General features: G+C 41.1%; 1 protein-coding gene across 1 annotated transcript in view; it reads right to left on the reverse strand.

The window, feature by feature from the left end:
- The window catches only part of YIPF6 (Yip1 domain family member 6), a 32,184-nt gene extending 6,686 nt beyond the window's left edge, over positions 1-25,498 (reverse strand). Inside the window, exons 1-6 of the mRNA XM_021673174.2 lie at positions 25,393-25,498; positions 11,925-12,053; positions 10,497-10,575; positions 5,457-5,499; positions 2,749-2,874; positions 1,341-1,498 (exon numbers count right to left, since the gene is read on the reverse strand). Of these exons, the coding sequence (XP_021528849.1) occupies positions 1,341-1,498; positions 2,749-2,874; positions 5,457-5,499; positions 10,497-10,575; positions 11,925-12,053; positions 25,393-25,449 (592 nt within the window). The 5' untranslated portion in view covers positions 25,450-25,498. The remainder of the gene's footprint in view (positions 1-1,340; positions 1,499-2,748; positions 2,875-5,456; positions 5,500-10,496; positions 10,576-11,924; positions 12,054-25,392) is intronic.
- Between the last annotated feature and the right edge of the window lie 338 nt (positions 25,499-25,836).

The following is a 25,836-nucleotide window of genomic DNA, read 5'->3' on the forward strand; positions in this document are numbered from 1 at the left end:
GAATGACTACTGGGTAAATAACAAAAGAAGGCAGAAATAAATAAGTTCTTTGAAACCAATGAGAACAAAGACACAACATACGAGAATCTCTGGGACACAGCTAAAGTAGTGTTTAGAGGGAAATTTATAGCACTAAATGCCCACAGGAGAAAGCAGGGAAGATCTAAACTCAACATCCTAACATCACAATTAAAAGAACTAAAGAAGCAAGAGCAAACAAATTCAAAAGCTAGCAGAAGACAAGAAATAACTAATATCAGAGAAGAACTGAAGGAGATAGAGACATGAAAAACCCTTTTAAAAAATCAATGAATCCAGGAGCTGGTTTTTTGAAAAGATTAACAAAATAGATAGACCGCTAGCCAGACTATCAGACATCAGAGAATACTATAAACACCTCTAGGGGCTCTCCCCATGGGTAAAGTACCCAAGCTTAATATACAGTCTTTGGAATATTAATTCTGGCTCTCTCAAACCTTTATTGGATTACTTTTTAGTTTTCAACCATGTTTCAGAGCAGTAAGATGTTACTACACTTAAAAATATTAAGCAGTCAGTCTATCCATTAAAGCAGAAGCTGGTGAACACTTCTAAATTTAAGCTGGAATTTTAAGAGAACTTTAGGAACGTAAAAACAATGAGCATATAGCATTCATTATCATTGCTATAGGCCCTTTCTAGTCTTTAGAAAAATGTTCTACTGAAGCTGAAAAGTGCTATATAATGATACTTACAATCTACACTAGAAAGTGGTATAGTATAGTTCTTAAGGGTTCGTGACTGCCTGGTTTGCAATTTCACTCTTACTCACTAGTAATGCAACCTAGGGCAAGGTGCTCAACCTCTCTGTAACTGTTCTTCATCTATAAAATGGGACTAAAAATAGTATTTCTCTATTAGAGTTGCTGTGAGGATTAAACAGGATAATATATATAAAGCACTTAAACAGTGCCTGGCCTTTGATAAGCAATCTGTAAATGTTAATCATTTTTATTTTAATTAGTTGGTCAGGAAAACATCAAAATCATTTCACAGTCACCTAATGCCTTGTACATGTCAGGACTGGGCTAAATGCAGTGTAATCCACTTTCCGTAAGTGGATTTTTTTTTTTAAGAAAAAAGATATGACTCTCCACATCTTCTAAGTCCAGATATCCATCTCAGATAAGATAGACAGCATCCCCATCAATGCCTACTTAGGGAAGGGGGTCTATGGATAATACTGGCAAGAATCATATCACTCACATCTAACTTTGGAGTTACACTGCTCCTCATCTGGTCTTCATCTTTAAATCATGTTTTTGTCTGTTCTACTATTGTGGAAATAAGTACATACTTACCAACTATAGACCAGGCAAACATCACGATCACCACAAAAAGCCGAACCATGAAGTTTATAGGTCCTGGTCCAGCCAAAAGTACCAGCCGGCAAATCAGCATTGCTACTGTCAAGGGAAGTATACAGTAACCCAAAACACAGAGGCTCTGAAAAAAAGATCTTAAAAACAAAATACATTCATAAAGATCACAAATACAGCTTATGGGTGTTATGACACAGCTTATTACACACATTTCTCTATATAATGGACTGTTGCCTCCTTCTTAGTATATAACATCTATATCCTAACATTAATTATTAAGTACATGCTTTTGGACGGGTACGGTGAGTTGCTCACACCTGTAATCCCAACACTTTGGGAGGCTGAGGCAGGTGGATCACCTAAGATCAGGAGTTCAAGACCAGCCTGGTCAACACGGTAAAACTCCATGTCTACTAAAAATACAAAAAAATTAGCCAGACATTGTGGCAGGCACCTGTGATTCCAGCTACTCAGGAGGCTAAGGCAGGAAAATCACTTGAACCCAGGAGGCAGAGGTTGCAGTGAACTGAGCTCATGCCACTGCACTCCAGCCTGGGCGACAGAACAAGACTCCATCTCAAAAAAAGAAAAAGTACATGCTTTAATTTTCTTTCCCCATACTCTTCCTCCTCTCAAACCCCTTAAGAGTCAATCATTTAACACCAGATGATCTGCTCTAATTCCTAGAGATATGTTTCTCTCAACTTCTAAGATGGTGGTCCTTAATCCTTTCTAGCATATAGACCTATCATACTTGAGAATTTGTTGAAAGCTATGGACCACCTGCCCCCTAAAATGTACATACTCTTCTAACACAAAAAAATCTGCCTATGATTTCAGGGCCTGGAGAGAGCATGTGAAGCTTATCAAAGGACCTCAGATTATTTAAGATAATTTAACTCAACAAGGTTATCCCTGTCCAGTGGTAGTGGTTTTAAGAACACTTCTCTTTGGCCCTTATTTAATTTGATTTTTCTTTTAAAAAAAAAATATCAGGCCAGGCATGGTGGCTCATGTCTATGATCCCAGCATTTTGGTAGGCCAAGGTGGGAGGATCACTTGAGTCTAGGAGTTCAAGACCAGCCTAGGTAGTACAGTGAGACCCTGTCTCTACAAAAAAAAAATTTTTTTTTAATTAGCTAGGCATAGTAGCATATGCCTGTAGTCCCAGCTACTCGGGATACTGGGGCAGGAGGATCCCAGCTACTTGGGATGCTAAGATTGAGAGGCAGAGGCTCTCCCAATGCACTCCAGCCTGGGTGACAGAGTGAGACCCTGTCTCAAAAAAAAAAAATTCTAACTAGCTTGTCTTCCTTAATCTAAGATATACTACTTGCAAAGGAGAAAAAAAGAGTACATTTTAATAATACAATTTAATAATACTCACATGTTCCCTCCAAGAAGTTTTGAGTTGAGGGTGATGGTAACTGCACCAAACCAGACAATGACAAACACCTCTGCAAACTGGGGCCCTCCATCTTTTTCACTATCTGCAGAGTCTCTCTGCAGCATTCTGAGAAAAGGAAACAGCCTAAGAATTGCTTCATCTTTTATTCACAGCAACAAAGTTAAGGCATAGGTTCTCAAACTCTGAATCAGATTGCCGTGCTACACCTCACCTGAAGATCTGTAATATGCAGGTTGTGCTAAAAGAGAACTGGCACAAGTATTTGGCAAGGCTGCCTTATTGCAAATTCCAAATGCCTCAGGACTACAAAGGGTGCTCCATTTGACCTTGTTGAAATGTTTAAATGGATTACTGAAGACCTTTTCTGTTTAAGCAGAGGTTATAAACTGAAGGGTCAAATGTGGCTCACAGATATGAGGTTTTGGACTTATATAATATTTAAGATGATTTGGATTTAAGTTGACATTATTTTATTTCACATAAGAATATGAATTTCTAGATTTTCTTGAAAAAAGAAAAAAAAAATTAGACTTTCTAACACTGAGCCAGCATTCCAACACTGCAGCAATCAAATATAGCTGACATAGGTACAAGGGGCTTACAGTCACCATATCACTACTACATGCATTTAGGTTACTTCTCTAGCCTTTAGACACATCTGAACTTATAATTCTTGGGTTAAGGTTTCAGTTGAGATATTCAAAAATGGAAATAGGCCAGGTATGGTTGCTCAGTCAATAATCTCAGCACTTTGGGAGGCCACTTGCAGGCAGATCACTTAAGGCCAGGAGATTGGGACCAGCCTGAGCAACATGACAAAACCCCCGTCTCTACAAAAAATAAAAAATTAGCTGGCCATGGTGGTGCACACCTATAGTCCTAGCTACTAGGAAGGCTAAGCTGGGAGAATTGCTTGAGCCTAGGAGGTTGAGGCTGCAGTGAGTTGTAATCATACCACTGATTCAGCCTGGGTAACCGAATGAGACTCTGCCTCAAAACAAAATAAAAATAATTAAAAATGAAAACAGTCTATAAACCTATTTAGTTGTTGATTTTTAAAAAATCAAAACATACAGATTATTACTAAAGGGTTTTGCTTTGGAACTGAGTAGTTGAACAGCCACTTAAATATCCTTTCTTTGTCTAAGAATTTTACAGATGTAAACAGTTTTGAATATTTGGACTTAGTGTTAATAGCAAGAAAAAATAATAACTGTAAGCTCACAACCTCTTCTTATTAAATAGTATACAGAAGTCACACTGTAAGTTGTTCTTGCCCTGCTACGCTGCTTGGCAGTATGCACAGGCTTTTTTATTCTTTGCTATGCATATTCCATTCCAAGTCCTGACAACCAGATGCAAAGAATGTGCCAGCACTCATCACTTGTTGTCTGGAATACCTATTGCTTCAGCATGGTATGATGGAAAGAATATTAACTAGCCTGGAAGGCAAGAGACCCAGAAACTGATCCTAGTTCTGTTACTAGATATGTCACTTGATGTCCTGGGACTCCAGTTTTCTATGCAACTAAGTGGTGTTAAACTATATAATCTATAAGATTAATCTTTCAAAACTAAATAGATACATTTATGCTTGGGACTTCTAATATAAACCTCTCTATCAAGGCATTAGGCTGCTTCCCTTGACATGGTTATTAAAAGCATAAGAAATAACACTCTACATTATTACCTAAATTAATATATGCTCAATTTAAATTTAAAAAATTAGAGAAGTCAGCAAGAAACTTAGTGAATTTAGAACCATAAAGAGTTAAGCCTGGAAAGGACCCTCAACCATCTCCCTTTACAGATATGGAAGAGGAGATCTGGAGTGACCAGGTGGGAAGAGAAGTGTAATGAACCGTAGAGGTACAGAATAGGTAGTGAGGAAACCTGAGGTTGAATCTCAGGTCTTCCACTGATTATTTGATCTTAAATCCTCAACCTTTTTGAATCGAAGCTTATTCGTCAAAAAAAAAAAGAAAGAAAGAAAGAAAATAATTTTAATCATTGCTATAAGGTTAAAATAAGAGAAAGTATTTAAAAGTTTTCTGCAAACTGGGAAAAATTATACAAACATTGGTTGTTAGTAACACAAAGTCACATCGTTTTCTGATAGCAGAGTCAAAATGCGAACTCAGAACTGAATTCCAGGGCAGTATTTTTTTCCACTCTATCAATGGTTATATTCCTCTCTCTAGTGTAACCTTCCTCTCCTTCCTCTGTCCTCTTCCTTTCCACATAATGTGTATGGAAAAGTACAACACTCTGAAACATGATCTTGCTTTTAACTCTACTACTTCTATTCTAATTTATTCTCATTCTCATTCTTCTTTTTAGTAAGAGTCACAGAGAATTATGTTTGCAAAGGGTGCTTAAACCTATAAATATTTAATTCACTTAGTTTAATAATGGGGAGGAACAAGAGAGTAAATGAATAAATAAATGTTTGTGGAACAGACATGGCTAAAACAGACTAAAATGTCATTGATTAAGGAAGGTGAGCCTAATTTCATCATTTTTTAATTGATTTGGAAAGTGACTTTTGAGGCTTAAATACCTAAGGAGTACAACATGTCATAGAAGCCCTAAATGAAATATTCAATCAAAATCCCCCACAATTTTGAAAATCCACAAAAAAGTCTACTCTAGCTCAAATGATAAAGAAAGAAAATGCAAGTACTTACAATGCGAGTGTCACACAAAGGATCAGAGGGCCCCACAAATCCCCTACAAAACAGAAGCAAAGGTAGTATTTTCTATCTTTATTCCAATAGCTACCTCTTGCACTCCTGGAATTCAGACATCAAGGCTCTCTTTGTCTGCTGAAGCCTTCCTACCTCTCCTCCCACTACCTGCCCTCCCTGTCCCCTAATCCTGAATGCACTTCTTCACATAGACTTTAAGTTTTGTTTACTTCATATCCCACAAACCACCCTTCCCTTCTCCCCATCTACTAAGCCACATACTACCATGCTATAATTAAAGACCAATGGACAGTCAGAAGACCTAAGTTCCCTACCCGACACTCAGAAAAAAAAAACTACAGCCAAGGAACTTTACCGGTCAGAGACTGCATTAGACAAGGCAAGTATAATCACACTCAGTTCACAAATACAAAAAATGAAGATGAGAAGGAAATGACTTGCTCAACTTTATATGTGGAGGTGGGACCAGATCCTAGGGCTTCTGATTCTGGTTTTTGTTGTTGTTGTTGTTGTTGTTTCGAGATGGAGTTTCCCTCTTGTTGCCCAGGCCAAAGTGCAATGGTGCAATCTCGGCTCATAGCATTCTCTGCCTCCAGGTTCAAGTGATTCTCCTGCTTCAGCCTCTCAAGTAGCTGAGATTACAGGCACCCGCCACCATGCCCAGCTAATTTTTCTGGTTTTAGTAGAGACAGGGTTTCACCATGTTGGCCAGGATGGTCTCAAACTCCTGACATCAGGTGATCCGCCCACCTTGGACTCCCAAAGTGCTGGGATTGCAGGCGTGAGCCACCACATCTGGCCTGATTCCTTTTTTTTATTTTTTTGAGACAGGGTCTCACTGTTGCCAGTGGTGTGATCATGGATCACTGCAGCCTCAACCTCCCAGGCTCAGGTGATCCTCCTACCTCAGCCTCCTGAGTAGCTGGGAACTAAAGGTACGTGCCACCACACCCGACTAATTTTTGTAGTTTTTATAAAGATGTAGTTTTGCCATCTTTTATAAAGATGTAGTTGCCCAGGCTAGTCTAAAACTTCTGGCCTCAAGCGATTCACCCACCTCAGCCTCCCAAAGTGCTGAGATTACAGGCATAAGCCACCACACCCAGCCTGGTCTTTTGATTCTTAGACCAAAGCTCTTGCCTTCTGTCACACTGCTTCCATTTTATAATTAGTATATTGAATTAATATAGAGTTGCTGTTCTTCTAGGTGAAAAAACAGCCCACTATGGGTAATTTCACAAGGTTAAACTTTAATAAATAACATATGAAAGCTTTCTGAAAACTGAAAAAGGCTCTGTAGGCTCTGCCAATATCAGGTCTAGCAAACATGGTCCTCAATCAAAAGCTGCAGGCTAGGCGCAGTGGCTCACGCCTGTAATCCTAGCACTTTGGAAGGCCAAGGCAGGCGGATCGTCTAAGCTCAGGAGTTTGAGACCAGCCTGCGTAACATGATAAAACTCTTTCTTTACTAAAATACAAAATATTCACTGGGCATGGTGGTACATGCCTGTAATCCCAGCTGCTCAGGAGGCTGAGGCATGGGAATTGCTTGAAACTGGGTGGCAGAGGTTTCAGTGAGTCAAGATCATGCCACTGGCACTCCAGCCCGGATGACAGAGCAAGACGCCGTCTCAAAAAAAAAAAGAGAAAAAAAAAGCTGCTGAGTGATTTGCCCTGTAATCCCAGCACTTTGGGAAGCCGAGGCAGGAAGATCACTTGACGTTAGGAGTTCGAGACCAGCCTGGCTAACAGGGTGAAACCCCGTCTCTACTAAAAATATAAAAAAATTAGCCAGGCATGGTGGCACATGCCTGTAATCTCAGCTACTCAGGAGGCTGAAGCAGGAGAATCGCTTGAACCTGGGAGTCGGAGGTTGCAGTGAGCCAAGATTATACCAACTACACTCCAGCCTGGGTGACAGAGCAAGACTCCATCTCAAAAAAAGCTGCTGAGTGATTTGTATGCCAACAGTTTAGTAGCACACAGCTTAGAGCACAATTACCTTCCTCAACTCATTCCAAAAAGGCACATATCCCACATCTAACTTTAACTTCGCATGTATATAACCTTACCCAAGAGAGGTATGCAAATTTATATACATAATAGTGTTTATTTTTAATTACATAAGTAATTTTGACACCATTGTGGAAAGTTTGGAAAAGATGTAAAAAAACCATAATCCGACCACTTCTAATAAAACTGCTGCTAATTTCATTAATTTTTTTTTTTAACTTCTCAACTTAAAAACTGAATTCAAGTATACAGTCATGTGCTACATAATGACATTTCGGTCAATGATAGTGGTCCCATAAAATCATAATGGAGCTGAAAAATTTCTATCACCTAATGACATCTAGTACAACACATTACTCACAAGTCTGTGGTGATGCTGGTATAAACAAACCTAGTATGTTGCCAGTCATATAAAAATACAGCACAGTTATGTACACTACATAATACTGTACTTGATAATGATAAAAAATGACTATGTTACCGTGGTTTATGTATTTATTATACTACACTTTTCATTGTTACATTGGAGTATACGTTTACTTAAAAAAAAAAAAAGTTCAGCCTGGGTAACATAGCGAGACCCTGTCTCTACAAAAAAATATATATTTTTGGAGACAGATTTTCCCTCTTGTCACCAAGGCTGGAGTGCAATGGCGCAATGTTGGCTCACTGTAACCTCCACCTCCCAGGTTCAAGTGATTCTCCCGCCTCAGCCTCCCGAGTAGCTGGGACTACAGGCACTTGCCACCAGGGTCAGTTAATTTTTGTATCTTTAATAGAGACGGTTTCACCATGTTGGCCAGGCTGGTCTGGAACTCCTGACCTCAGGTGATCCGCCCACCTTGGCCTGACAAGTGCTGGGATTAGAAGTATGAGCCACTGTGCCCGGCCAAATTTTTTTTTAAAGGGAGGCTAGGGTGGGAGAATGGCTTGAGCCCAGGAGTTTGAGGCCGTAGTAAGGTAGAATCACGCCTCTGTACTCCAGCCTGAATGACAGAGCAAGATCCTGTCTCTAAAAAAAAAAAAAAAAAAAGTTAACCATAACACAGTCTCAGGCAAATCCTTTGGGAGCTATTCCAGAAGAAGGTATTGTTATCATTGAAGATGGCGGTTTCATGTGTGTTAATGCTCCAGAAGACCTTCCAATAGGACACATACAGAGGTAGAAGACAATCGTACTGATGATCTAATCCTGACCCTGTGAAGGCCTAGACCAATGTGTGTGCTTTTGTCTTGGTTTTTAACAAAAAGTTGAAAAAATTAAACATTGGCTGGGCACAGTGGCTCTTGCCTGTAATCCAGCATTTTGGGAGGCTGAGGTGGGCAGATTGCTTGAGGCCAGGAGTTTGAGACAAGCCTGGCAACCCAGGGAGACCCCCATCTCTATAAAATATTTAAAAACTAGTAAGGCGTAGTGGTGCATGCCTGCAGTCCCAGCTACTCGGGAGACTGCGGCAGAAGGACTGCTTAAGCCCAGGAGTTTGAGGCTGCAATGAGCTATGATTATGCCACTGCATTTCAGCCTGGTTAACAGAGTGAGACCCTGTCTGTTTTGACAGAACTCTAATAAAGCAAGCAGTCATCAGACTAAATGATGGGCTTGAAAATGGAACTGTCAGTAAAGGTACTATTAATTTGTTAATTGTTTATGGATATTTATTATTATATTAATTTAACATTTAGGCTTGGAGTGGTGACTCTCGCCTGTAATCCAGCACTCTGGGAGGCCGAGGCAGGTGGATCACTTCAGGTCAGGAGTTTGAGACCAGCCTGGTGGATGTGGCAAAACCCTGTCTCTACTAAAAATAAAAAAATTAGCAGGGCGTGGTGGCAGGCACCTGTAATCCCAGCTATTCTGGAGGCTGAGGCAGAAGAATCGTTTGAACCCTGGAGGCAAAAGTTGCAGTAAACTGAGATTGTGCCATTGCACTCCAGCCTGGGCAACAGAGCGAGACTCCATGTCAAAAAACTAACAACCAAAAATTTAAACATTTGCCTTTCCCTTGGAGATCATTAATTCTTTAAGTGTCAGCAGCTTCCAGGAATATATGTAGTATATGTAAATATTATGTATTAGCAGCTTCCAGAAATATATTTTGTAGTAACCATTAGAGTATTTTTAAAAATTTATATATTTTATTTGTTGAGACAGGTCTCACTCTGTCACTCAGGCTAGGGTGCAGTGACGCAGTCACTATAGCCTTGATCTTGGCTCAAGCAATCCTCCCACCTCAGCCACCCAAGTAGCTAGGACTACAGGCATGCGCTACCAGGCCTGGCTAATTTTTTTTATTTTTAGTAGAAATGAGGTCTCACCCTGTTGCCCAGGCTGGTCTCAAACTCCTGAGCTCAAACAATCCTCCTGCCTCGGTCTCCCAAAACGCTGGTATTACAGGTATGAGCCACCATGCCTGGCCAGTATATATTTATTGATGAGGACAATATAAAAAGCAAAATCTTTCAATCTCTGAGATTCCAATCTAAATTTTTAATTTCTGCCTGTAATCCTAGCACTTTTCAATCTCTGAGATTCCAATCTAAATTTTTAATTTCTGCCTGTAATCCTAGCACTTTGGAAAGCCAAGGCAGGTAGATGACCTAAGGTCAAGAGTTCGAGACCAGCCTGGCCAACATGGTGAAACCCCTGACTCTACTAAAAATACAAAAAAATTAGCCGGGCGTGGTGGCAGGTGCCTTTCATCACAGCTACTCGGGAGGCTGAGGCATGAGAATTGCTTGAACCCAGGTGGCGGAGGTTGCAGTGAGCAGAGATTGTACCACTGCTCTCTGGCCTGAGAGGCAGAGTGAGACTGTCTCAAAATAAAATAAAATAAAATTTTAATTTCTGCCAGTAGTTTGATTTACATATTCATATTCATTTACATATTTTTTGATCCTGCAAAATGATGTCAGTTTTATTACCACAGAGCCTTTGCCTTATAAAGTACTTATGATAAGGTACAATGAGATAGATAAAGTAAACCCTTAAAAACCTCATATACTTACAATCTCTCAAAAGAGTATTACTTTTCCTTGGGTACAAAACATGCATGAATTTTTTCCCAACAGCTTTTAGATCACGCATCTGAAAAACAGAAACAATTTGTTGTACTGTGATGACCAAGGTTGTCAGCAGCCTTACTTAATTTGCTAAAATTTCTTTTATTTCAATCTCCTGGGAACTCTTCATTGAATTTTCCAGATAATTCCAGTTCAATTCCTTCACTACACAAACAAAGCAGAGAGGTAGGGCATGCTTTTTCTATTAACTACTTAAGCCAGCTTTTAATACTTTTCCATATCTGTTTTGATCTGTTCTGTTTTGATGTTGAAAAATCCATAAAGGAGAAACACAGCCCTCACAATGGGCTGCTTAAAGAAACTAAAACAATTGCACTACAAAAAGCTGCTCTACAAAACATAGTATGTGACATTCAGTTCACAGAAGATGAGGTCCCAAGGGCCAATTAGCCTGCTCTCTAGCTATCATATTCTTTGAAATATATAAAATAAATTTCCAACATTCCCAATTTAATTGGTAAATGAATCTTAGAAGCCAGATACAAAAAAATCAAGAAACTGGAGGAAGGGTTCAGTAATACAAACACAATCTCTCAAAGTACCACTGAGCTAATTCTGCTTTAGTTTTTTTCACCTAGAGTTTTCTCCATGTTATTAAACACTTTGGAAACATAATTTTTAATAGTTGTTTAGCATCCCACTACAAAGATGTAACATAATTTATTTAACTAATACCTCATCTGTTGTTCATTTATTTCTAGCTTCCCCATTACAAAGAATGCTATAATAAACATCTTTGTATATTGATATTTTTATGTTGAAAATTTTTGTTTTACTTTTGAAAACTTTCCTTATACTATATTTGGAGAAGTATGATAATATAATGATTTTAAAAGATTTGGACATTTTAAGATTCTTTTTTTTTTTTGAGAATGAGTCTCGCTCTGTCACCCAGGCTGGAGTGCAGTGGCACAATCTTGACTCACTGCAATCTTTGCCTCCCGGGTTCAAGCGATCTTCCTGCCTCAGTCTCCCGAGTAGCTGGGATTACAGGCACGTGCCACTATGTCTGGCCAATTTTTGTATTTTTAGTATTTTAGTAGAGATGGAATTCCACCATGTTGGCCAGGCTGGTCTCGAACTCCTGAGCTCAGGTGATCTGCCCGCCTTGGCCTCCCAAAGTGCTGAGATTACAGGCACGAGCCACTACACGTAGTTAAGATTCTTAATATGCATTATAACCAAATTGCTCTCCAAAAAAGCTGTAACAAATTATTCTCTAGGATAAAATATTAAACTTCAGTATATAAAATATATTCAAAATCAGTGAACCAAATGAAAATATTGCAAAGTACTATTAGTTACTTAGTTCCATGATACTGAACAGAAGTTCTCTCAAGTAGTCTAACTTACGATGGTACTGTGAACAGATTCGTTTAATGTGGAGCTGTCAAATTCCCGGATGCGAGATCTTATAGGAATGGTGATTTCTCCTTCTACTGGAATGTCTTGTGAGATGGATATATCTGAAAGGCCTGCAAACTGAGAAGAGTCAGGGGAAAAAAAGTAAGCCTGTAATAAACCGCAGCATTCCTCATATATATCATCATTTCCTAGAGAGTATGGACCATGTATTTTGTAGGGTTTTACATAGCAAAGGAGGTGTTAGCTCAACAGACATTAAGCAATGCAGTTAACTATAATTCTCAAATTTATTTCTTTAAAGATGAAACATAATGAAAAAATGAAAGTAAATGTCATACAGACCTTCTTGCCTATCAACATTTAGCATAAAATCTTCACATGGCACAAGCTAGCAAGACTGAGATAATAATTATAAAGTTATTAAAAAGTGACCTTTTAGCAATCATTCTTAGAACGGCCACATTTCTGCTGCACTTCTGCTCCCTAGCAGGCTCTAGTGGTCTCTGCTGGCTAAAAAAGAGCATTACATGAACCACAAAGGCAACTGGGAGGAACAGGGAAATAGCAAACACACCTTGATTACACTCTTTACAGGTTACCTGGCAATCACAGAGCAAATAAAATTTTCAAAGTGAATAAAGAATGTGAACTTTTAAATTCATGCTCATCTGCCAAATTTTATTACAACCGAAACTCGAATCTACACATTCCTAAGAAAACAGAGGCAATGCCTTCTCATATAGTTTTTGGCCCAGTAGGCACAATTTTTTGTGGGTAACAGTTGCAGATAAATGAAACACAAGACAGTATACTAAAATTTTAGAAAGAATGAGGATGTTCAAAAAACTTGTAAAAGGCCAGATATGGTGGCTCACGCCTATAATCCTTCCTTAGGGAGGCTGAGGTGGACAGATCACCTGAGGTCGGGAGTTCAACACCAGCCTGACCAACATGGAGAAACCCCATCTCTACTTAAAATACAAAATTAGCCAGGCATGGTAGTGCATGCATGCTTGTAATCCCAGCTACTCAGGAGGCTGAGGCAGGATAATCACTTGAACCTGGGAGGCAGAGGTTGTGGTGAGCCGAGATCGCACCATTGCACTCCAGCCTGGGCAACAAAAGTGAAACTCTGTCTCAAATAAATAAATAAATAAATAAGAATAACTTATAAAAAACAATTTCTTAATGACAGTCATATTTCTTAAATAAAGAAATATGCCATATGATTTTTTTTAAGTTTTCCTATAGAGGAAAGAATGGAATAGGATAGAGCAGGCAGGAAGAGAAACTAGGCTTTTTTCAATATATGTTGTTCTATATATATCTCTTGCAATCACATAAATAGTTCATACAATTTTGAAACAAAATTACAATTCGAACAAAGCAATCCCTGAAACTGAGAGAAAAATTAAACCAATGAAACTACCATGTATTGAATTAAACACACAACCACAAAGACAGCATCTATTTTAAGTGACTATATAACACTGTAATTTGACTTCTGATTAAGATATAGGAAGCTGGAAAGACCATTCCCCAACCAGAACAATGAGAAGAGGCTAGAGACTTTACTGAATCATAACATCCCCTGAATTCATCAGAAACCTAAGACTGTAAGGGAAACCAAGCAGCCTGGATGAAATCTAAGGAAACCCAGGTGCTTCCATGAGGAGACATCAGCACTGGCTCAACAGTAGCAAAGCATGAGGAGAAGACAATGCTGCGCACCACACAAATGGGTAAGAATCAGTGAAAATTTTAAATAAATTGCTAAAGTCCAAGTACTGACTAGCATGAGAGTACAGAACCCCTGGAAGCAACAGACTCAAGGGGAGTTCACATTCACTTGTAGGCTTTTCTCTAGACTTCCACTGGGGACTTACCAAAAAAAGCCCCTACAGAGAAAGAGCCTTAAAGCCACTTAGACAAAAACAAGTTGCCTTCAGAACACAGGCGAAAACTCACCGTAGCTGGAGAAAGGGAAAAGAAAAAGCTCTCTACTACTAGGGGATGGACAGGAAACCATCCTGGGCCCAGACCATTAAGAGTTTCCTTCAGCTAGGAATGGGACAGGATCACTAAGAAAGTGCCACCCAGGAGACTCAGGGACACATGAGTCTGCCTAAGGCAGAGGCTAGACTATGACAACAAAGAATCCCCTTTCCCTGGCCCCTACCACCAGGCTAGCAAGTATGGAGTAACAAACAACAGCAGTCTACTGCTGGAGGAAGGGTTAGAGCTTAGAAAGAGACTCACCATGATATGCAAGGGAAAAGACAGAAGCTGACTATAGAATATGAACATTAATAAAAACACTGGGGCTGGGCACGGTGGCTCATTCCTATAATCCCAACACTGGCAGGCTGAGGTAGGAGAATCGCTTGAGGCCAGGAGTTCAAGACTAGTCTGAATAACATAGTGAGACCCCCGACATCTCTACAAAAAAATGTTTTTAAAAAATTAGCTGGAGCCGGGCGCAGTAGCTCACGCCTGTAATCCCAGCACTTTGGGAGGCCAAGGTGGGAGGATCACAAGGTCAAGAGATCGAGATCATCCTGGCCAACATGGTGAAACCCCATCTCTACTAAAAAAATACAAAAATTAGCTGGGCATGGTGGTGCGCGCCTGTAGTCCCAGCTACTCGGGAAGCTGAGGCAGGAGAATTGCTTGAACCCAGAAGGAGGAGGTTGCAGTGAGCCTCTTTGATCCCGCCATTGCACTCCAGCCTGGGCAACAAGAGCAAAACTCTGTCTCAAAAAAAAAAAAAAAATTAGCTGGGCATGGTAGCACATACCTGTAGTCCCAGCTACTGAGGATAAAGTGGGAGGATCACTTGAGCCCAGGAGGTCAAGGGTGCAGTAAGCTTTGATCGCACCACTGCACTCCAACCTGGGTAACAGAGTAAGACCCTGTCTGAAAAAACAAAAACAAAAAAATATTGGTATAACATAGCACCCGCCCTAAACACAAGGTAACAGCAGATAAATCTGAAGCTGGTGATGCACTGAAGGTACCCATAGCAACAACAACAAAAAATCCAAACAAAGCTCAATTCCTGACTAGATTGACTTAACCCCTACTGACAACTCAGCAGCAAAGATGTGCCACTTCTGTCAGTGTATACATGATGCCCAGCATTCATTATCAATAACAAATTATCTCCCTCATACACACATGAAAAAAAACCCACTACAATGAGACAAAGCAATCAACAAAACCAGACTCTGAGATGACCAAGATGTTACAATTATCAGAAAAGAAATTTAAAATGACTATGTTTAATATGCTAAAAGGCTTTAGTAGAAAAGGTATATGCATGAATGATGAATTTCTGCAAAGAGATTGAAATTGTAAGAATCAGATGGCAATGCTAGAAATACATGAACATAGTAACAGATGAAGAATGCCTTTGCCAGCCTTATCAGTTAACTCAATACCAAAGAAAGAATTCAGAGTTAGGTCAGTCAAAATTACCCAAACTAAAACAAAAAGAGAAGATTAAAAGAAGAAAAGAAAAAAGAATAGGGTATCCAGGAACTATGGGAAAACATTAAATAGTCTTATTATGTAAATAATTGGAATCCCAAAAGAATAGAAAGATAATGGCTCTGAAGCGATATAGGCCAAGCGCAGTGGCTGACACCTGTAATCCTAGCACTTTGGGAGGCTGAGGCAGGCAGATTGCTTGAGCCTGGGAGTTCCAGACCAGCCTGGGCAACATGGTGAAACCCCATCTCTATAAAAAAATATTAAAAAATTAGCCCGGCATGGTGGCAGACACCTGTAGTCAGAGCTACTTAGGAGGCTATGGTGGGAGGATCACCTGAGCCCAGGAGGTTGAGGCAGCAGTGGGTGAAGATCGTGCCACTGCACTCCAGAGTAAGACTCTGTCAAAAAAAAAAAAAAGAGTAGCTGAAAAATTTCCAAAAATAATGACACATCAAAGAACAGATGCAAGCCAAGAGAACCCCAATCAAGATAAATGCCAAAGGGCAAAATGAAAAACTCCACAAACCTAGACACAAACTATGGAAAACCAAAGATAAAATCTTGAAAGTAGCCAAAGAGAAAGGCATTGCATTCATAGGAACAAAGGTAAGAATTATAACAGAAGGCTGGGCATGGTGGCTCACACCTGTAATCCCAGCACTTTGGGAGGCCAAGGCAGGCGGATCACCTTAGCTCAGGAGTTCGAGACCAGCCTGGCCAACATGGTGAAACCCCATCTCTATTAAAAATACAAAAAATTAGCCGGATGTGGTGGCAGGCACCTGTAATCCCAGCTACTTGGGAGGCTGAAACAGGAGAATCACTTGAACCCGGGAGGTGGAGATTGCAGTGAGCCAAGATCATACCACTGCATTCCAGTGTGACAGAGCAAGACTCTGTCTCAGAAGAAAAAAAAAAAAGATTATAATAGACATCTCTAACAAAATATAAACAAACAAACAAACAAAGAGACATCTCACCAGAAACTACACAAACCAAAAGGAAGTGGAGGGATAGTGTGCCAAAAGAATAAAACTATAAACACAGAATTCTAATCCCAGCAATACTTATTAAAAATAAAGGCAAAGTAAAAACGTTATTCAGACAAGCAAAAGCTAAAACATATTCTACAAGAAATGCTAAAGGAAGTTCTTCAGGAAGAAGAAATATATCAGAAGGAAACTTGAATGTACACAAACAAATGATCTCCCAAAGTGGTTAAAATGAAGGTAAACATGACATTTCTTCCTATTTTTAATTATTCTAAAAGATAATTGCCTAAAGCACGGGTCACCAAACTTTCTGTAAAGGGTCAAACAGTAAATATTTCAGGCTTTGAGAGCCATGTGGTTTCTGTTGCAAATGCTCAACTCTGCCATTGTAGCATGAAAGCAGCTAAAGATAATACACAAATAAATAAGTGTAGCTCTCTTCCCAGAAAACCATACTTTGAAAAACAAGCAGTGGGCCAATTTTTAAATTGTAAAAAGATAACATTTAGGAGATAATTGGAAATTTAAAACCTAATGAGATATTTGATATTAAGAAATTATTAATTTTTACATGCATTAATGTTATTGTAGTTATGTTCTCTTTAAAAGCAGAATTCTAATTTAGGAACTGTGGTACACACCTACAGTTCCAGCTAGTTGGGAGACTGAGGTGAGAGTGTCCCTTGAGGCCAGAAGTTGAAGGCTGCAGGGTGCTATGATCATGCCTGTGAATAGCCACTGCATTCCAGCCTCGACAACATACCAAGATGGCAACTCTAAAATAATACAAAATTTTTAAAATCCTTATTTATGCATTTATTTTTTTTTTAAGAGACAAAGTCTTGCTCTTTCATCCAGGCTGGATTGCAGTGACACGATCATAGCTCACAGCAGCCTCAATCTCCGAGGCTCAAGCAATCCTCCCACCTCAGCCTCTCAAGTAGCTGGGACTGTTAAGCATGTGCCACCATGCCAGGCTACTTTTTAAATTTTTAGTAGAGACAGGGTTTTGTCATGTTGCCCAGGCTGGTCTCGAACCTCTAGGCTCAAGCAATCTGCCCACCTCAGCCTCCCAAAGTGCTGGGATTACAGGTATGAGCCACCGTGCCCAGCCAGAATCCTTACCTTTTAGAGATACATACCAAATATTTACTAATGTAATGATGCCTGGGATTTGCTTCAAAATAATAAAGAAAGTAGGTAGGGCTGTAGAAGAAAGAAGATTCATCATAAGTAGATAATCATTGAAGGTGTATATGGGGATCCAATTAACCATTCTACTTCTGTATATTTTGAAATGTTTCTTCATAAAAAGGTAAAAAACACTATTTTCCTCTTTTTTTTTTTTTTTTTTTTTTTTCTGAGATGGAGTCTCACTCTGTTGCCCAGGCTGGAGTGCAGTGGTGCAATCTTGGCTCACTGCAGCCTCCGCCTCCAGGGTTCAAGCAATTCTCCTGCCTCAGCCTCCTGAGTAGCTGGGACTACAGGTGCATGTCACCATGACAGCTTTTTTTTTTTTTTTTTTTTTGTATTTTTAGTAGAGATGGGGTTTCACCATGTTGGCCAGGATGTTCTTGAACTCCTGGCCTCAAGTGATCTGCCCATCTCAGCATCCCATGCTAGTATTACAGACGTGAGCCACCACACCAGGCCTGGATCCCGATTTAAACAAACAGCAAAAAGAACTTTTTTTTTTTAGAAAATTGGGAGGTGAACAGATAGTGATTAGATGATATTAAGAAATTATTAATTTTATCATGTACAATAACAAAGAAAAAGTCCTTATCTGTTAGAGAAACATAGTTAAGCATGTACAGATGAAGTTAATATGTCTGGGCTTTGCTTTAAAACACTCAGAAAAGACTATGAAAGATAAGACAAGACTCAAGAACAATTACAGATTAGAAGAAATGAAGGAAAAATAACAACTAAATGCAATGTGGGATCCTACATAAGATCCTGGAACAAAAAAGGCCGTTAGTGGAAAACCTGCTAAAATTCAAATATGGTCTATAGGTAATAGTGTTGTACCAATGTTAATTTCTTGGTTTTGATCAGTGTACTATGCTTATGTACAATGTTAGCATTAGAAGAATCTGGGTGAAGGGAATACAGGAACTCTATTATTTTTGTACTTTTCTGTATGTCTAAAATTAGTTTCAAATAAAAAGACCAAAAAAAAATGTGGTGAGACAATAATAGCAGAATATTAATAGGTACATGAGATTCATTATACTACTCTTCATTTTATTTATACATTTGAAAGCTTCTGTAATAAGATTTAAATATATATCACTCCCTTGTTTCTGCCATTTGCTCAAACCACTCTTTCTACTATTGCTTGATCAAACTTCTCTTTACTTTCCCACTTAATCCTCTGTAATCTGGCACTGGCCTTGTCACCACTTTACTGACATTGTGCTCTCTGATAGTAACATAATCAAGAAATACAAGGATCTGGATTCAGTCCTCATTCTGTTTGAATACTCTGCAGTATGTAATGTGTAAACGACGCTTTTTGTTTGTTTGTTTGTTTGTTTGTTTGTTTGTTTTGAGATGCAGTCTCTCTCTGTCACCCAGGCTGGAGTGCAGTGGCGCAATCTCAGCTCACTGCAACCTCCATTTCCTGGGTTCAAGCAAGTCTCCTGTCTCAGCCTCCCAAGTAGCTGGGACTACAGGCACACACCACTGCACCTGAGTAACTTTTGTATTTTTAGCAGAGACAGGGTTTTGCCATGTTGGCCAGGCTGATCTTGAACTCCTGACCTCAAGTGATCCACCTGCCTCAGACTCCCAAAGTGCTAGGATTACAGACGTGAGCCACCGATCAGCCAAAACTAAGCCTTTTTGAAGCCATATTTTCTCTTCATTACTACAATACTGCCCTTTCAAGTGCCAGCATTGCTTGTTTTCAGTTTCCCTGCTGCCTGCTACTGCTAGGAGAAGCAGGGTAGTACAGTAGAAAAAAAAAAGGCGTTAATACCAAACAGGGATCTCACATGGAAACAACACTGCTATAAAAATAAATAACACCTGTACAGCACTTAGCACATAATGCTCAACATGGCATTTGGAGAATACTGGTTAACAGTGCAGGCCAAATAGCCTGAGTACAAATCCAGCTCCATCGTGTACTACACATGTAACACTGAGCAGTTACTTAGCCTCTCTGTACTTCAGTTTCCTCCTCTGTAAAACTGAGATATTATATGATACCATCATCGCAGGGTTATTGTGAGGAAGAAATGTATTAATACAGGAACACGGTAGGGGCTAGATAAATGTTAGCTCAAGTTCAAGATTCCCATGGAGTCAATTCCAGATCTGTCACCATTGTATAATAAAGAATTTAGCTGGTCTTTGTCCCCTGTTCTTGAACGCCTCTAAACTTAGAATTTCCTGAATAATGGGGGAGTATTTCTGATATTCACAGGGGCTCTGATAGTTTATGTTAACAGGTGAATCACAGTAGGCCCTTATGTAGTTTGTGCTCTGGAGATAACTCAGGATGGGGGCTAACCATGTCAGAAACATCACATATGTGACTAGAGGTTTGGGGCTTTAGGTCACAACATATAAGCCCGAACTTTGAGGAGTGGTGGGACCCTGGAGATTGAGTTCAATTATGTGACCAATGATCTAATTAATCGTGCCTACATAATGAAACCCAAATAAAAACTCTAGACACGAGTGAACTTCCCTGGTTGGCAATACTCTGCATATTGTCACATAACAACAAACCAGGAGGGTAACATGCCCTGAATCCACAGGGCCAAGACAAGGAATCTTTGTGTTTGGGACCTTCTCAGACCTCACCCTGTGCATCTCTCTCTTTTGCATGTTTGGATTTGTATCCCTTTGCTATAATAAAATTGTAATTTTAAGTTCAGTGCTGTTCTGAGTTCTGAGTCATTCTAGTGAATTATGAAACCCGAGGGGTGGGCCAGGTGCCGTGGCTCATGCCTGTAATCCCAGCAATTTGGGAAGCCAAGGTGAGCAAATCACTTGAGGTCAGTTCTAGACCAGCCTGGCTAACATGGTGAAACCCCGTTTCTACCAAAAACACAAAAATTAGCCAGGCATGGTGGTATGTGCCAGTAGTCCCAGATACTCAGGAGGCTGAGGCAAAGGCTGCAGTGAGCTGAGGTTGTGCCACTGCACTCCAGCCTAGGCAACAGAGCGAGAATCTATCTCAAAAAAAAAAACAAGAAAGAAACCTGAGGGGATCATGGTAACCCTTGAATTATAGCTACTTGCTCTGAAGTGAGGATGGTCCTGGGAACCCCCAAAATTGTGGGTGGTATCTAAAGAGCAGTCTTATAGAGGACTGTACTTTTAACCTGTGCAGTTTGGCCTAACTCCAGGTAGTTGGTATCAGAAGTCACTGTAGTCACTGAAGTGCCATGTGATCCCCTACTCTCTCCCTCTTATCTCTTCAAGAACTAGCAACATTGTTCCATGAACTGAGTCAGGAACTATGGCCCTCCAGCCCAATATAAAAGACAGGACTTCCAGGCCCTCAGCTAATAGACTCTGCTCTCTGCCTAGCCCTCCGCTTTCCCATCAGTGGGCAGACTCGTGCAAATATATAGATGTGCTCACAGAAACACATATGCACATTGCTCTGCCTGGCTTGGGTCAGTAAGGGGAACAGGTAGAGGCAGGGCCAAAAACATACAATAAAAGCAGGGACTGTAACCCTAAAAAAAATAGCTGGGAGCAAATGTGTTATACTATTGACCAAAATCCTGGTAAAAGGAATCAACAAGGGGAAACATGAAGCAGGAATCAGCTCAGTCAAAGAGGCCTGGCTCCCAGGAATGGATGAAGGGGTAGCTAGTAGCATAGTCTCCAGCCAGCCCCTTCACCTGGGGGCAGCTTCCTCATAGCCTAAGATCTTCCAAAGATCCCAGACTATAGTTTGAGACCAGCCTGGCCAAAATGGTGAAACCCTGTCTCTACCAAAAATACGAAAATTTGTTGGGCATGGTGGTGCATGCCTGTGATCCTGGCTACTCAGGGAGGCTGAGGCAGGAAAAGTGCTTGAACCCGGGAGGCAGAGGTTGCAGTGAGCCGAGATGGCACCATTGCACTACAGCCTGGGCGACAAGAGTGAAACTCCATCTCAAAAAAAAAAAAGAAAAAAAAAAGATCCCAGACTGTAGCCACTATTACAGCCTACCAAGTCTTCCTGCCCCCTAAATACAGGCATTACCCAAGATTCTGTCTTTTTAACCCTGTGCAGATGACTCCTAAATCAACATCTCTAGGCCTGACCTCTTCTGAGCCCTGAAGCATAGGTTGCAAATCCAACTGCCTGTTGTTTATCTATTGAATGGCCTCCAGTATCTCAAACTAAACATGTTCAAAACTGAATTAATCAACTTTTAAGGCCCTCATCCAGCTAACCCTCCTTGTATATTATCTATTTTTGTTCAGAGTGTCTATATACACTATACACTATAGTCATGCTCTTCAAAATGTAGTATTGGGAGCAGCAGCAGCAGCATCACCAGGGAGTCTGTTAAAAATGCAGATCTTGGGCCAACTGAATCAGAATCCCAGACCAACTGAATCAGATCCTGCAAATTAACAAGATTCCCCAGATGACTGCTAGCACACTAAAGTTTGGAAAACACTGATCTAAGACAAATCCTCCCTCACACACTACAAACCCTCATGGATTCTGCCTTGTCTCAAATCCTCTTGTCTCCTGCTTCTGCTGTAGTCCAGATCCCTAGCATTTCTTCCCAGAAGTACTGCAACAGCTTCACGGGTCTTCTACATTCCAGATATCCCCCACTGTAACTTACCCTCTATTATGTTGTCCAATTCATGATTTCAAATTCTTCCCTCCTCAAAAATTTCCACCGGCCCCTTGTAGCCCAATAAGCCTCCCAGGTTAGTAGCCAATAATAAGAAATAACGCTTATTGCATTATTATGTGCCACATATTCTATTAAGTGTGTTAATTTATCCAATGTGTTAATCTGCCTAACAACCCTATGAACTAAGTGTTGCTATATCTCTATTTTACAGATGGGGAAACTGAGGCAAGGAGGGGTTTGGTAATTTCCCGAATATCCCACTAGTTAAGTGACAGTGCTTAGAATCAAACCTAAACAAGCTGACTCCAGAGTACACCTTCCTAACCACCACTGTTCCATACTGCCTCCCTAACTCAGTAGGCTTACCCCTGAAGGCTTATCTCCTAATAATTCCCTGTGCTTCAGCCAAAATGATCTACCCGTTGTTCTATAAATATATCAGCACCTTCCAACTTCTGTGCCTTTGTTCATGAGAGGCTATGTAGCACAAATGGATATAGTCTGGGCTTCAGAGTCAGATCTAGGTTCAAATTTCAGGCCTGAGGACTAACTGGATGTAGACCATAGGGAAATCATCAAACCTCTCTGCATCTCATATCCTCATCTGCACATAAAGTGTAGTTAAAAGCCACTTAACTGAAATAGTTGCTGTAAAGTTTAGAAAATACACAGAGGATGTCTACCACAATACCTGGTACATAGCAGGTATTCAATTATTGATAGCTTCTATGCTCACCTGCAATTTCAAATCCTACCCATCCTTTGAAGTCTCTTCAAATTTAAGTTCCACTGTGTAGCTTGGTCACCCCATGCTACTGGGGTGATAGCATTTCCAACTGGACATGATAGCATTTTCCTTTAAATTTCTGTTATTCTTTGTGTAACTTTCTCTTATAGACACCTTTATTTTAGCATTGTATACTTGTCTTATTTCTACAACTTAGACTGGTAGCACCATAGAGGCAGGCCCTCTGCATTCCCTATATCAACTAGCACAGTGCATTACTTGTTGTGGGAGTTCACTAAACATTTGTTGAATGGAAGTGGATTGCATATTGAGTAATGAGTGTTCAGAACCACTGAAGTTAACTGGAGAAAGCTTCACAGAAGAGGGGTGGGGCATTTAGATGAAAGAAACTAAAAACTGCCAAGCACCTATGACAATGTCATAGTAGGCACTATGTGTATATTATCTCATTTAGTACTCTCACTAATTCAGTGATCTGTTCCTATCACCATTTTCCAAATAAGGAAACTGGGGTTCAGCTTGATTTTATTCAAGGTTATAAATGCTCCATGAGAGCAGTTAGAACTTAACACAATTCACTCTTATTGCCATATCCCGAGTGCCTAAAGGAGTGCCTGGAACATAGTAATGGATGCTCAATAAATATTTGTTGAGTGAATGAAGAGGTGAAGAAATGGAGCTAGTAAGCAGCAGAGCTAGGACTAGAATCAAGTTCCCTCATCTCCCAGCTCAGTTGACTATGTTAAGTTGCTAATTCAAAACAGAGGAAAGGAGTCCAGGTGCGGTGGCTCAAGCCTGTAATCCCAACACTTTGGGAGGCTGAGGTGGGCAGATCACCTGAGGTCAGGAGTTCGAGAATAGCCTGGCCAACATGGTGAAACCCCGTCTCTACTAAAAATACAAAAATTAGCCAGACCTGGTGGCAGGTGCCGCTAATCTCAGCTATTCAGGAGGCTGAGGCAGGAGAATCACTTAAACCCCAGAGGCAGAGGTTGCAGTGAGCTGAGACTGTGCCATTGCACTCCAGTCTGGGTGACAAGAGCAAAACTCTGTCTCAAAACAAAAAAAAAAAAAGAGAGGAAAGGGAAGAACCATTTACTGAGCAACTACTATATAATGCAAAACAATGGGAAGAGGGACAGGAGCACAATATTGACCTCATTATACTCCTCAGTTCATGGTACTGATAGTATTAGGCACTTTACATAAATTATGTCATTTGATCTAAAAATTCTTTTGAGGCAGGTATTTTTATCTCCATTTTACAGATGAAGAAACACCCTCCATGAAATGACTTGCCCAAATTCACAAAGTGGGTGGATTCCATCCCAGGTTAAGTTTAACTCCAAAGCCTGTGTTCTTGAAACACTTGTCCACATTTTGGACTTGCAATTGAAATTCTGTCCCTTGCAGAGACAGAAGCAAGAGAGTATGGTGAAGGGCACAGTAGCTCACGCCTGTAATCCCAGTACTTTGGGAGGCCGAGGCAGGAGGATAGTTTGAGCCAGGAGTTCAAGACCAGCCTGGACAACATGGCAAAACCCCATCTCTACAAAAAATTAGCCAGGTATGGTGGCACACATCTGTGGTCCTAGCTACTAGGGAAGCTGAAGTGGGAGGATCACGTGAGCCTGGGAGGTAGAGGTTGCAGTGAGCAGAGACCACACCACTGCCCTCCAGCCTGGGTGACAGAGTGAGACCCTGTCTCAATTTAAAAAAAAAAAAAAAAGAGAGAGAGAGAGTTTTTTTTGTTGTTGTTGTTGTTTTTGGAGACGGAGTTTCGCTCTTGTTACCCAGGCTGGAGTGCAATGGCGCGATCTCGGCTCACCGCAACCTTCGCCTCCTGGGTTCAGGCAATTCTCCTGCCTCAGCCTCCCGAGTAGCTGGGATTACAGGCACACGCCACCATGCTCAGCTAATTTTTTGTATTTTTAGTAGAGACGGGGTTTCACCATGTTGACCAGGATGATCTCGATCTCTTGACCTCGTGATCCACCCGCCTCGGCCTCCCAAAGTGTTGGGATTACAGGCGTGAGCCACCGCGCCCGGCCCCACAGGTTTTTGATAAAATGAGAGGACAGCAGAAGAAAAGATAAGAATTATCACCTAAAGCTCGCCATGTAACGCAATGCTGGGGAGGAGGACGAGCCCTGGGAGGATGGGAAAGGAAAGATGGGAGTTTCACAAAAAGATGTGGAAGGAACCAAGAGGGCAAGGGGCAAAGCAGTTAGCGCAAAGAACAGGTGCAGTGTTGGGACTGGTTCTGGCGACGGGTACAGGAAGGGCCTGCCGGGCGGAAAGGGCTCCGGCTCTCAGGCCACGAGCCCGTCCCCCGACTTCCTTAGGGGGCACTCTGCCTCACCCTCAGTCCCTTTTGTTGCAGATCCCAAGCTCACCAGGGGCCTGGGCGATGCTGTCCCCGGGTCTCCTGGAGACTCCTCCGCTTCCGCCATCTTGGCCCTCCTTCTCCCGGGTCGCTCCCACAGGTCTTTGCGGAACCTGCGACGTGGAGGCCACGGCGGGTTAGCGCGTCATAGCATGGCGGCCGCGTCACCGAATGGCGCCCGGCAATTACTGGCGGCCCTGGCCCTACGCTGTCCCTCGGTCCTCGGGGTGTCGGGGACAGCTTCGCTTCACCTTGTCTCTCTTTTTTGGGACCACGGGTCCCGCTACACACCCTCCCGGTTTAAAACTCAAGCCCGATCCTCAGACCGGCCGGTAGCTGTCGCGACCACTGCTGCCCTCTCCACGCCACCGACGGCCCGCCCATTTCCCGCTCTCGGGAGTTGGCTTGGCGTGCCAGACCCTGGAACACCGCACCTCTGGGAAGGAGCGTGCCT

Source organism: Aotus nancymaae, unplaced genomic scaffold (assembly GCF_030222135.1).
Source record: "Aotus nancymaae isolate 86718 unplaced genomic scaffold, 86718_ANA_hifiasm-v0.15.2.pri h1tg000081l, whole genome shotgun sequence".
In the NCBI taxonomy this organism is placed as follows: Eukaryota; Metazoa; Chordata; class Mammalia; order Primates; family Aotidae; genus Aotus; species Aotus nancymaae.